The sequence below is a fragment of the Triticum urartu genome, chromosome 5 (genome assembly GCF_003073215.2).
Source record: "Triticum urartu cultivar G1812 chromosome 5, Tu2.1, whole genome shotgun sequence".
NCBI classification, from domain to species: Eukaryota; Viridiplantae; Streptophyta; class Magnoliopsida; order Poales; family Poaceae; genus Triticum; species Triticum urartu.
Window position 1 is genome coordinate 564429061 of NC_053026.1, and position 10777 is coordinate 564439837.

Genomic DNA, 10777 nt, shown 5'->3' on the forward strand with positions numbered 1-10777 from the left:
CTTAGCACGCATCGGACGAGGACGCGGCGGCCGGCCATCGGTAGCAGCTTGCCCTTCCAGCCCGCAAGCCTAGCCTTGATCCTGTCGATGATAAACTGGAGGTGGACCAAACGCAGGCGTCCTGTAGAGACCGGCAACCCTAGGTATTTGATGGGAATGGGGCGATGGAGCCTGCAAAACCCTGAAGCACCTCCTCGACGTTGATGTTCTCGCAACGGATCAGCGAGACCGTGGATTTGGCCGGGTTAATACAGAGCCCCGTTGCCTCGCCGAAATCGCCAAGGATGTGCAGCAGAGAGTCTACCTCTTCACGTCTAGGGTTTATGAAAATAACTGCGTCGTCCGCGTAGAGGCTAACACGAAGCGCCAGGTCGCAACCTGGGAGGCGATGCAGCAAGTATAATGTTGTCTTCACAAGTTCACGTGTTCTGACTAGCTCGCCCAACATACATTATTCTATATTTGTAGCTCCTTGTTTATTCCGTTCTACTGTCTAAGCACAAGCAGATGTTGTGGTTCGCAAGTCTAAGTTGGTATTGGATCTTGCCTTGTGTACCATGTTCGTCCAGAAACATGGTATCAGTGAATGCATACCATACTCACTGTGGTTATAGTCGCTATTAACTGTCCTTTTAGTACTGCCATCTGATTACGTATGCATATATAAGTACTTTGTATTACCGAGCTGGATATGAATGTACCAAATGGGGTGCGGCAAGCCGATTTTCTCAAATCCTGATCTATCAAATTCCGTTACTTTGGTCACGTCTCAATTCTGCTCCCTCCGTACCATAATGTATGTCGCTTTATCAGTTCAATTTAAACTGCTAAAACGACATATATTATGGTACAGAGGGAGTACTAGGCAATGGTTACACAATACTTAGTTTATCTGTACAATTCATGGAGTCAAATATTTGGCGCATTGTCTTAGTTATCTAAAAAGTCTTATATTAGTTGACGGAGTAGTTTCTATGGGACAGCAGCAAAGTTAAAGCAATTTGGAGGAAGGGAGGAGATTCTCCACATACGTTCCAACAAAGTGTCTGCTGTAGGTCGGGTCAGGTGCGTTCCATAGAACTACCACATTATAGGCATACATATGTGTTCCACGGACTTCAGCTATATATACTTTGTCACGACACCCTGCCCAAAGACTTCTACTATATATAGTTTCATCATGTTTTTCTTATCAATAAGTGCGATTTTCCTTTTTCTGCCTTGCGTTTTCCATTCTTGCGTTGCATGATTGAAGCGGAGGCTGCCTGAAAGGGACTGGAACGGCCCAACTCATACAGTGCACACGCTTGGAGAAGGAGTGAGCAGAGCGTGCGTGCCTAATGGCCGGGAGCAGTTCGATCTGCGCAGCCAACTCTAGTAAACTCCATTATTCACCATATTTGTCCTAGTCATGGCCGGCGCTAACTAAACAAAGGAGGCCGCCGCCGCGTGGAGTTGGTTCGCCCGCCCGTCGCCGTCGACCGCCGTGCAGGGCAGACGGATAGGACATAACAAACATACTCCATTGACCAATCCCCACCGCTGATTTGAGAAACGCCGGTCAAAAATGATGCATCGATGACCGTTTGTCGTTGCATTTTTGTGACTACATGTAGCTGGGTCATGGAGTGGTTCCTTTGGCCGGCCACAAAAGATTTTCCATTCCTTGGCTCCACGTTCCTGCTTCCTAGCTAGTCCCAGGGGTGGAACCGAGGCAGGAAAGGAGGACGAATTCTTGTGGCCACCCGCCACCATCGCCAAGGCTTTCGGTGAAGCTTTCTTGTTTTGGGCGGGGGCTCAGAGTCGGACCATCTGTTGCTGGCTGCTGGTTGATATCGCTCCCTATCGTAGGGGCGCGGAGATGCCGCCGTCGTTGTCCTCCTCCGTCCAACGCGCGACGAGCGACGCGCTCATCGGTCCCGACTGGGCGACGAACCTCGAGATCTGCGACACCCTCAACCGCGATCCAGGGTGAGCATGCACGACGATTGCCATCTGCTTTGTATTTTCCATATGTACTGTTGTACTTATTGGCTAACTCTGATTAGCAAACGCTACGTTTCTGCGGCTTAATCTGGTTTCGCGCCTATGGTTTGTCCAAGGCTTAAATCTTTGCGAGCTGCACTCTTGTACCTTTTGGTCAGCTCAGCAAAGAACCACCAAGTACTTTTGTTATGCTGTTATCAGTTTGTTGTAACCATCTTCGTACTGTTATATTCCTAGGCATACAAAAGATGTTGTCAAGTCTCTCAAGAAACGCATTGCGCACAAGAACTCGAAGGTCCAGCTTCTCGCTCTCACGGTAAGTACGGTTAATTTGAAACTGAACACTTTGGTGTATGAATTTGACTCACCAACTATTATTCTGTGGTCTATGCCGACTATTAGTCTATTTGAATTAGAATGCCCAATAGTTGACCTGTACCTTTGCACTTTTTTCTTGAGTTGTTTCTGTATTTGATAGCCACAATGAGCTGTGTTCTGACTGTTGGCTCTGAATGTTGCTTGATGTTCTTTTCCAGTTTGACGCATGAACATATTTTCTTGCAGTGATGTAGTAACCTGGAAATGCATTACATCACTCCAAAAGGAAGATGATTGGCACATTTAGAAGGCTTTAATTTGGAATGTTTAAGTAATCATTTACTCAACCACTAATCAGTGCATTGGTTTATTATTCTAGTTGCTGGAGACAATGATTAAAAATTGTGGGGACATTGTCCATATGCATGTTGCTGAGAGAGACGTACTTCGTGAAATGGTGAAGATAGTAAAGAAAAGGGTATGTATATGGGCAGTTCAAACTTTTATGTACTAGTTTCAAATAATAGGTTTTAATGTATGTATGTGTGTGGTGTTTTTAGCCTGATTATCATGTAAAAGAGAAGATTCTCACGCTGATCGACACTTGGCAAGAATTTTTTGGCGGCGCACGTTCAAAATATCCGCAATACTATGCATCATACCAGGACCTTTTGGTAATTTTACACAAACTGAATAAGTTGTGATCTTTTAACAGTCTCGGAGTTTGCAGAAAAAAATGAAGTTATGCTGTTTCCAAATTATCAAAATCTGTTAAACTAATTAAACTCCAATCTCCACTCAGCGTGCCGGAGCTGTATTTCCTCAAAGATCAAATGGATCTGTGCCAATATTTACTCCTGCGCAGAGTCAGCCTCTACAAAACTATCCTCCTGCTCTACGCGATGCTGACCACGGGGCTCCTGAATCGTCAGCGCAGGATTTTCCTGCCACAAGGTATACCAACTTATGGAACTTTTATCATACAATGAACATGCTTAACTACTGGACTGAAGATCAAATGTGAATACACTTACTTGAAATCTGAACCTCTGCTTCAACTTTGGGAATGTTTATTGGTAGCCTGGCAGATATTCAGAATGCACGGGGTATCATGGACGTTCTTTCGGAGATGTTGAATGCTTTAGATCCTAGTAAAAGACAGGTATTTTCCTGATGCACTTGCAATACTGATCTATTCCCATGAAAATATTGCTGGAGCAAAAATCTAGCGAGTCCAGTGTCGGGGATCTGAAAAACCTCTGAAGTTTTTCAATTGTTGTAATCAATGTACTATCAGGTCAAATTTTAAGTTCAATTGAATATGCAGGAACTTCGTCAGGATGTCATCGTTGACCTTGTGGATCAGTGCCGTACATACAAGCAGAGAGTCGTGCAGCTTGTCAACAGTACCTCGTATGTCGCTTGCCAGTCCGCAGGCGCTTTAAGTGTCATTTTATCAAATTTTCTGCTGAAATTTTCTTTCATTTGTTGGTTTTGTATCAATGTAAAGCTTCTTATTTCAGATGTATTAAATTGATACAGGGACGAGGGGTTGCTCAGCCAGGGTCTTTGTTTGAATGATGATTTGCAGCGTGTTTTAGCAAAACACGACGCTATTGCCGCGGGCATAGCGGTTCCAGTGGAGAAGCAGAGATCGCTCCATTCCGCGCTAGCGAAGCCAGATACCACAAAAGAAGCAGTGCAGAGGTTAGCACCATGTGTCAATCATTTTGTTCAAGATATTCTACTAGAAACATACACTAGTAAGAAAAATCTCAAAAACTACATGTGCTTCCTAACTTTTTTTACATTCCCTTAATTTTTCAGGTCTTCAGCAGCTACTACAAGTGCAAGCAAGCAGTCACCCTTTGAACAATTAGCACCTCCTGCACCTCCATCATCGAGCAGTGCAAAATCAGTTGTTGCAGCACCAGCTCCTAGTTTCGACCTCCTTAGTGGAGATGACTACATCAAACCTGAACCTGAAAACTCGCTGGCGCTTGTTCCTGTCAGTGAATACTCAGCTTCAGACCAGAATGTATTGGCCCTTGCAGACATGTTCCAACAAAATAGTGCTGCTGCCAACAATAGAAACCACAACCAGCTTACAAACTCTGTTATTTCCCCTGCATCTCGAGCAAACCCTGCTCCAGTGCACTCTACTCTGCCTCAACAACCCACTACTTATTCAAATGGCGAAATCGTACCTTACGGTCAACAATCCCAACTGAACGCCACAAGGTCATGGAATGGGCAGCCTGCTTATGGAGTGGATTCCCAACGGCAAGCACTAAATTATGGTACACCACTTTCTCAGTACACAATAGCATTATGTGTCTATTTATCAGAAATTATAGGCAAATTGCTTTCTGTATCTTCAATCCATGGATTATATATTTTTGAAATAGGGCCTATAAAAATGCACTACTAGGCGTGAAACATTCTCACGCTGAACATGAACGTGTGGTTGTCGTCTTGTTGATGTAGTTCGGTATTTAATTAGATAATAAATATACTACACTACTAGGGCTAATTCATTGTTAACCACCTTGGTCCAGAAAGCATGTGCACTTTTTTTTTTCATTTCAAATAGCTCCATGAGCATTTGACATTCGCCTATTCACAGGTGTAGAGGATCAGAACAGAGGCCTTCCACCAGCACCCTGGGAAATTCAGCACTTGACGGGTAACCAACCCCAACAAGCACAAAGTGGTCAAGGATTCATGTCAACACAACAAATGCCAGGAGGTATGCGCTTGCCACCGGTGCTCGGCGCGCAGCAAGCACCACAGTTTGTGCCGAACATGCAATACGGGGGCATGTACCCGAATTCGATGCAAATCAACCAAGGAATGGGCATGAACTCCCAACAGATTGTCGGTGGACAGTTTTATGGGATGAACTATCAACAGTCATATGCAGTTCAAATGGCCGGTTATGGGTATGTGCACCAATCTGGAGGCTACTACATCCCGAATGCCGCATATGCGTATACCAGTGCAAATGAACTTTCTCAGAGAATGAATGGAGCAACGTCATCCTTTTCTCTGAAGCAGCAGAACAAAGCAAGCAGGCCAGAAGACTCGCTCTTTGGCGATCTTCTTAGCATAGCCAAAATGAAGCAGAGCAAACCTGCAGCTGGTAAGGTCGGTGGCTTGTAAGAAGAAGGGTGGAGTGGATGCATGATTTTGCCAGCAGCAAAAGCTTTACCTCGAACTCTCGTAGTACATAATTCTATTTGGCACTTTTGGTACAATGCCAGATGGTTTATTGATGTAAATTCCATTTTTAGGCACGGATACATACTGGAAAGTACTGGACTGTATGATTCCTGTATGATATGGTGTGATTATATAATATAGTTACGAATTTTGTAGTGTCATCAACATCCATGTGTACAAATATTAGGCAAAGACTTTTTAGTATCTCGTTCCATTTTACCTATGTTATTCTAACAAGAGGAATACTACTTACCAGTTTATATGTCATACTGATACTATTGCTCTCACATCGACTGTTTTAAGATACTACCTCTTTTATTGACATCAACATGACCAGAAAGTAAGCTTTTTTTAGAATTGTACTTGGCTGTACAAGTATCCAAGCACGTAAAAAAAAATCAAAGTGTGAATTCTCAATTAACTAAACCACGTCGAAACAAGACACATGGCTCACAAATCTAAACTGAAATTCCTTCGCGGATAAACATACAGTTTTCAGCAGCGGCCCAAGTACCTACAGTGTTGATTATTTTGACGTTGCAGGTGATGGAGGACCAGTACGAGCTACTGTCAACATGGGGAATTACGCGTTGAGGATCCCGCTGAAAGAGGGACGCCATTAGGTAAGCCTAAGTACAGCATAACATGACGCTCTCGACCAGCTCCAAAGCTTCCCCGTGCAGGTGCACCACACCTACAAGAAAGAAACCAAATGTATGCATTTTATGATGATATTTGGGCAACAATGACGGAATGATCACCTGAACAACGAGCTATGTAGAAGATATGCATACCACGTTGCGCAAATCGCATTCATGAAAGATAACGTTGTCAGTGTTCCTGTTGCCTATCGTTCCTAACAGTCTTTGCCATTTCCTTTTCAATGTGCTCGAGTAATAGTGTTGATGTTTACAATTACAATTCTTGAGAAGAAGGAACCGATGAAAGAACTACTTATATAAGTGCATGGTCGAGCAATAAAAAAGTGTGTACGTAGTAAGAGATTGAACTCTATTCTTATCCAAGAGTTGGACGGGCAGGTATGACATTCATTATATGCATGTTTGGTTGAAGACTTGAATTGTTATCATCAATCATTCATAGTAAAAATGTCTGTTTTTTTCTATTTAACTTCAGGGTTATCTTTTTTTGAGCCACCGAATCTCCATCCCGTCATACTTGCTACCTCTTATTTTTTTGAAAAATGTGTGTATTATATTAATTCAACATAGGTTCAATGCAATCATCGTCGACCAGTCGCAACACGCAGGTCGGAACTGTGTCGATCGACACACCCTTACTCACACCACTCCTACCGTAACTAGCAAGAGCATGGGCGACCCTATTGCAATTTCTAGAAATCTTAGCAATAGTAAAATCAGGAAGTTGGCCCAGCAAATTCAGGATTTCTCTAACCAAGCTACCAATGGGGGATCTATTAAAATCCTTAGAAGAAAGTTGACTAACAACATTCGCACAGTCGCTCTCAATAACTACTGGCCGGTCTATGAGCATCATGGTCTCTCGGATTCCTTGAAGACAAGCTTCCGCTTCGGCTGCCTCAGCACTAGCACAGTTACAAATTGTGCTCCAAGCAGAGCCACGCACCGCTCCATTCGTATCACGGAGAACCCCCCCCCCCCCCCCCCCCCCCCAAGCTTCATAGTTTGTTTCCTGAATAAAGCTAGCGTCGACATTCAATTTAAGCCATCCTGACTTAGGTTTCACCCAATGATCATCCCCTTGTCTCTGTTTAGGCTCCGGAGTTGAGATGTCTGGCATAACTTTTCCTTTTCCTTTTCCTTTATGGCCAGAAACACTCATACCAGCTTTAATCGCCGCAAAAGAGCTAGCATAACTTTGTAGGAACTCCGCCGATGCCTTTATTGTAGCCTTCCCGTCACCAAAGATAATATTATTTCCGAGATGCCATGCTCGCCACCAAAGGAAGAGTAGGTGTGACCGCTCCTCCTCGTTAGCCTTTGCCAGAGTTAGGAGAACCCACTCACGTCCCGTACATGTTAGCTCAGTGTTTTTAGGGAGCGTCCAGATCTCTTGCATGATCTCACGCAAAGCTTTAGCTTTAGTACATCTCATGACCACGTGGTATCCATCTTCTGGTTCCACACCACAGATAGAGCATGTAGGGAATATCTCTAAACCTCTCTTATGTCTATTTGTCTGAACTCCAAGAGATTCTGTCGCCAAACGCCATCCAAAGTTTCTAATTTTGGGGGGAACATTTGCTTTCCAAAGCACACTCCAGATCTTTCTTTCTCCAGATGGCTCAGTACTACTTTGTCCCTTATCACAATTCCCATCCTTATCATTAACAGCCAGCCTGTACGCACTACGAACCGAGAATACACCTAAGCGTTCAAAATACCATGCAATAAAATCCTCGGAGTTAGACTGTGAGAGACGAATTTTTAACACTTCATCCACATCATGAGGTAGGAATATTTTCCTAACCAATTCCTCGTTCCATGTCCTTGACACTGGATCGATAAGCTCAGAGACCCATTTTATCCTAGGTCGAGATTGTTTCCCAGAGATTTTTAGATTTCCCCTTGGAATCCAATTATCCCTCCATACTTTAACTTTATCACCTACACCAATTCTCCAGACAATGCCTTTCTTTTAAGAAGATCCAGACCATGAAATATTCCTTGCCAGCACGGAGACGCGTTTTGGATAAAGGCAGTATCAGCCAGGTTGCCATGTGGATAATATTTCGCCTTCAATAATCTGGCACATAAGCTGTCCAGAAATTGAATAAGTCGCCACGCCTGTTTAGCAAGGAGGGCTTGGTTAAATAGGCGAAGGTCCCAGAAACCCATACCCCCTTATCTTTTGGTTTTAGAAGCTTATCCCAGGCCAGCCAATGTATCTTCCTTCTCTCATTTTCATCACCCCACCAAAAGTTTCTAATGATTTGTGAGAGCTCCTCGCACAGGCCAGCAGAGAATTTGAACACACTCATAGCATAGGTGGACAATGCCTGTATTACTGACTTTATTAGGCTTTCCTTCGCCGCACTGGATAGGTATTTCTCACACCAGTCTATACATCTCTTCAGAGAACACTCCTTAATAGGCTGAAATTTACCATTCTTCATCCTTCCTTCAGGAACCGGAAGTCCAAGATACTTTTCTTCGAAATCAACTTTCTGCACACCTAATATTTGTGCCACACTCTTTCCTTCCTCCTGATTGCAGGATTTACCAAGCATAATTGAGCATTTACTGGGACTTAAAAGTTGGCCCGTAGCCTTTTCATACCTTGTTAGAACATTCTTAATTCTCAAGGCTTGTTCCCGGTTTGCCTTAAAGAATAACAGGCTATCATCCGCGAATAATAGGTGAGAAATGCCAGGGGCCCCTCTACATATCTTAAACTCCTGAATGTTACCTTTATTAATCTCTGAGTGTAACAATGTAGAGAGACCATCTGCGACGAGAAGGAATAGATAAGGGGAATACGGGTCACCCTGTCGCAAGCCCCGAGATGGCGTAAAGGACTGAAGGAGAGTCCCATTTAGTCTCACAGCGTACTTTACTGACATCACACACCTCATTGTCCATCTGATCCATTGGTCTGCAAAGCCAAATTTCCTCAAAACACCCTCAAGGAAGTCCCAGTCCACACTGTCATACGCTTTTGTCAAATCTAACTTGTAAGCGCAGAAAGACCCTTTAGCATCACATGACTTTTGCATAGTATTTATACACTCAAAAGCTACCAAGGCATTATCCGTAATCATCCTCTCAGGAATAAAAGCACTTTGAGTGGGGGCAATAATATCCTCGAGCAAAGACCTAACACGATTTACCAGACACTTAGCTATGATTTTATAAACAACATTGCATAAACTAATTGGTCTAAATCCTTTAAATTAACTGGATCTTTCTTCTTTGGTATAAGAACTATAATTGTATCGTTCACCCCATCAGGCATTACTCCGCCAGCAAAGAATTTCTTGACAGCACGAATAATATCCTCTTTTAAGGTAGCCCAGTGTCTCTGGAAAAAACGGGCCGGGAAGCCGTCCGCCCCAGGTGCTTTTAGTGGGTCGATTTGAAATAATGCATTTGCAATCTCATCGTCAGAGAATTCTCTACATAATGTGTCATTCATTTCAGCATTAGCCCGTCCTTGGACATGGTCAAGAATTATATTGGGTTCGACCTGATCATCTTGTGTAAAGAGCTCTTGGAAGAATCTTGTGGCCATGTTCTCCGGATCCTTTTCTTTACCAATGATGTTACCGGCCTCATCCTGGAGCTTCTGAACCGAATTTTTCTTCGCGCGCCAAGTAGCTTTTCGGTGAAAGTATTTTGTATTTCGATCGCCCTCTTTAAGCCACTCTACTCTTGATCTTTGCCGCCAAGCAATCTCTTCTTTATCTTGTAGGTCATCTAATTCCTTTCTCAGCCGCTTTCACTCTGAGTTTGCATGACTGTCATTACGGTTACTGATTGCTTGAATTTTATTTTGAAGTTCTTTTATTTTCTTTGGGATAGAACCAAAATTGTGTTTGCTCCAGTTGTGGAGAAAGCTCATCACACCTGATAGGTTTGCTATAATATCACCTAAATCTCTGGCTGGACGATTTTTTGACCACACTACTTCCACTTCTTCACTTAGTTTATTATCCTTTTCCCAGAAAGCTTCATATCTACGTTTTTTACTAACTGGTTGACGTACAGTTTGCTGCTCCCAGCACACTTCAATGGGGCTATGGTCAGACGCTGTACTGACTATGTGATTGATCTGAAAGTTTGGGAAGATATTCATCCATTCCGGGTTCGCCACCATCCTATCAAGTCTAACTTTAACATTGCGGTAGCCATCTTGGCCATTGTCAAAGGTCCAAAGCGCCCCCATGTAACCTAGATCATGAAGATCATAGTGGGATAGGACTTCTCTAAAATCAAGCATTTGTTTTTGGTTTCTACGAGTCCTAGAAAAATGCTCATCCTGCCACATACACTCATTAAAATCACCTGCCATCAACCATGGTCCCGGCGTAGTTAAAAGTTTTATTTTACACATGAGATCCCACATATGGTGGGGCATATGAGTGCGGGGCTCGCCGTAAACAAACGTGTATCTCTACTTTATTCCAAAGGGCATATTACAAATGAATACATCGATAAATCTCTCACCTAGCTTAAAGAGTTCAACTTCGATACTCTCATCCCAGAACAGTGCTAGGCCACCCCCTTTACCATCTTCTATAAAGGAAACT

The 10777-nt window shown here is 43.4% G+C and overlaps 1 protein-coding gene across 1 annotated transcript; it reads left to right on the forward strand.

Moving 5' to 3' along the window:
• Positions 1-1226: 1226 nt before the first annotated feature.
• Positions 1227-5745, forward strand: LOC125510772 (TOM1-like protein 9). The gene is made up of 10 exons (XM_048676034.1): positions 1227-1971; positions 2224-2302; positions 2684-2782; positions 2865-2978; positions 3107-3258; positions 3385-3466; positions 3632-3717; positions 3847-4011; positions 4132-4604; positions 4931-5745. Exons 1-10 carry the CDS (start codon positions 1862-1864, stop codon positions 5464-5466), a joined length of 1896 nt encoding a protein of 631 aa, XP_048531991.1. The 5' UTR covers positions 1227-1861; the 3' UTR covers positions 5467-5745.
• The last annotated feature ends 5032 nt before the right edge of the window (positions 5746-10777 follow it).

Bases quoted from the DNA above. Each gene is read 5' to 3' on its own strand.
- LOC125510772 (XM_048676034.1), top strand. From the start codon at position 1,862: ATGCCGCCGTCGTTGTCCTCCTCCGTCCAACGCGCGACGAGCGACGCG. The intron at 1,972-2,223 runs GTGAGCATGCAC...TTATATTCCTAG, and splicing joins ACCCTCAACCGCGATCCAGG to GCATACAAAAGATGTTGTCA. The intron at 3,259-3,384 runs GTATACCAACTT...GTTTATTGGTAG, and splicing joins CAGGATTTTCCTGCCACAAG to CCTGGCAGATATTCAGAATG.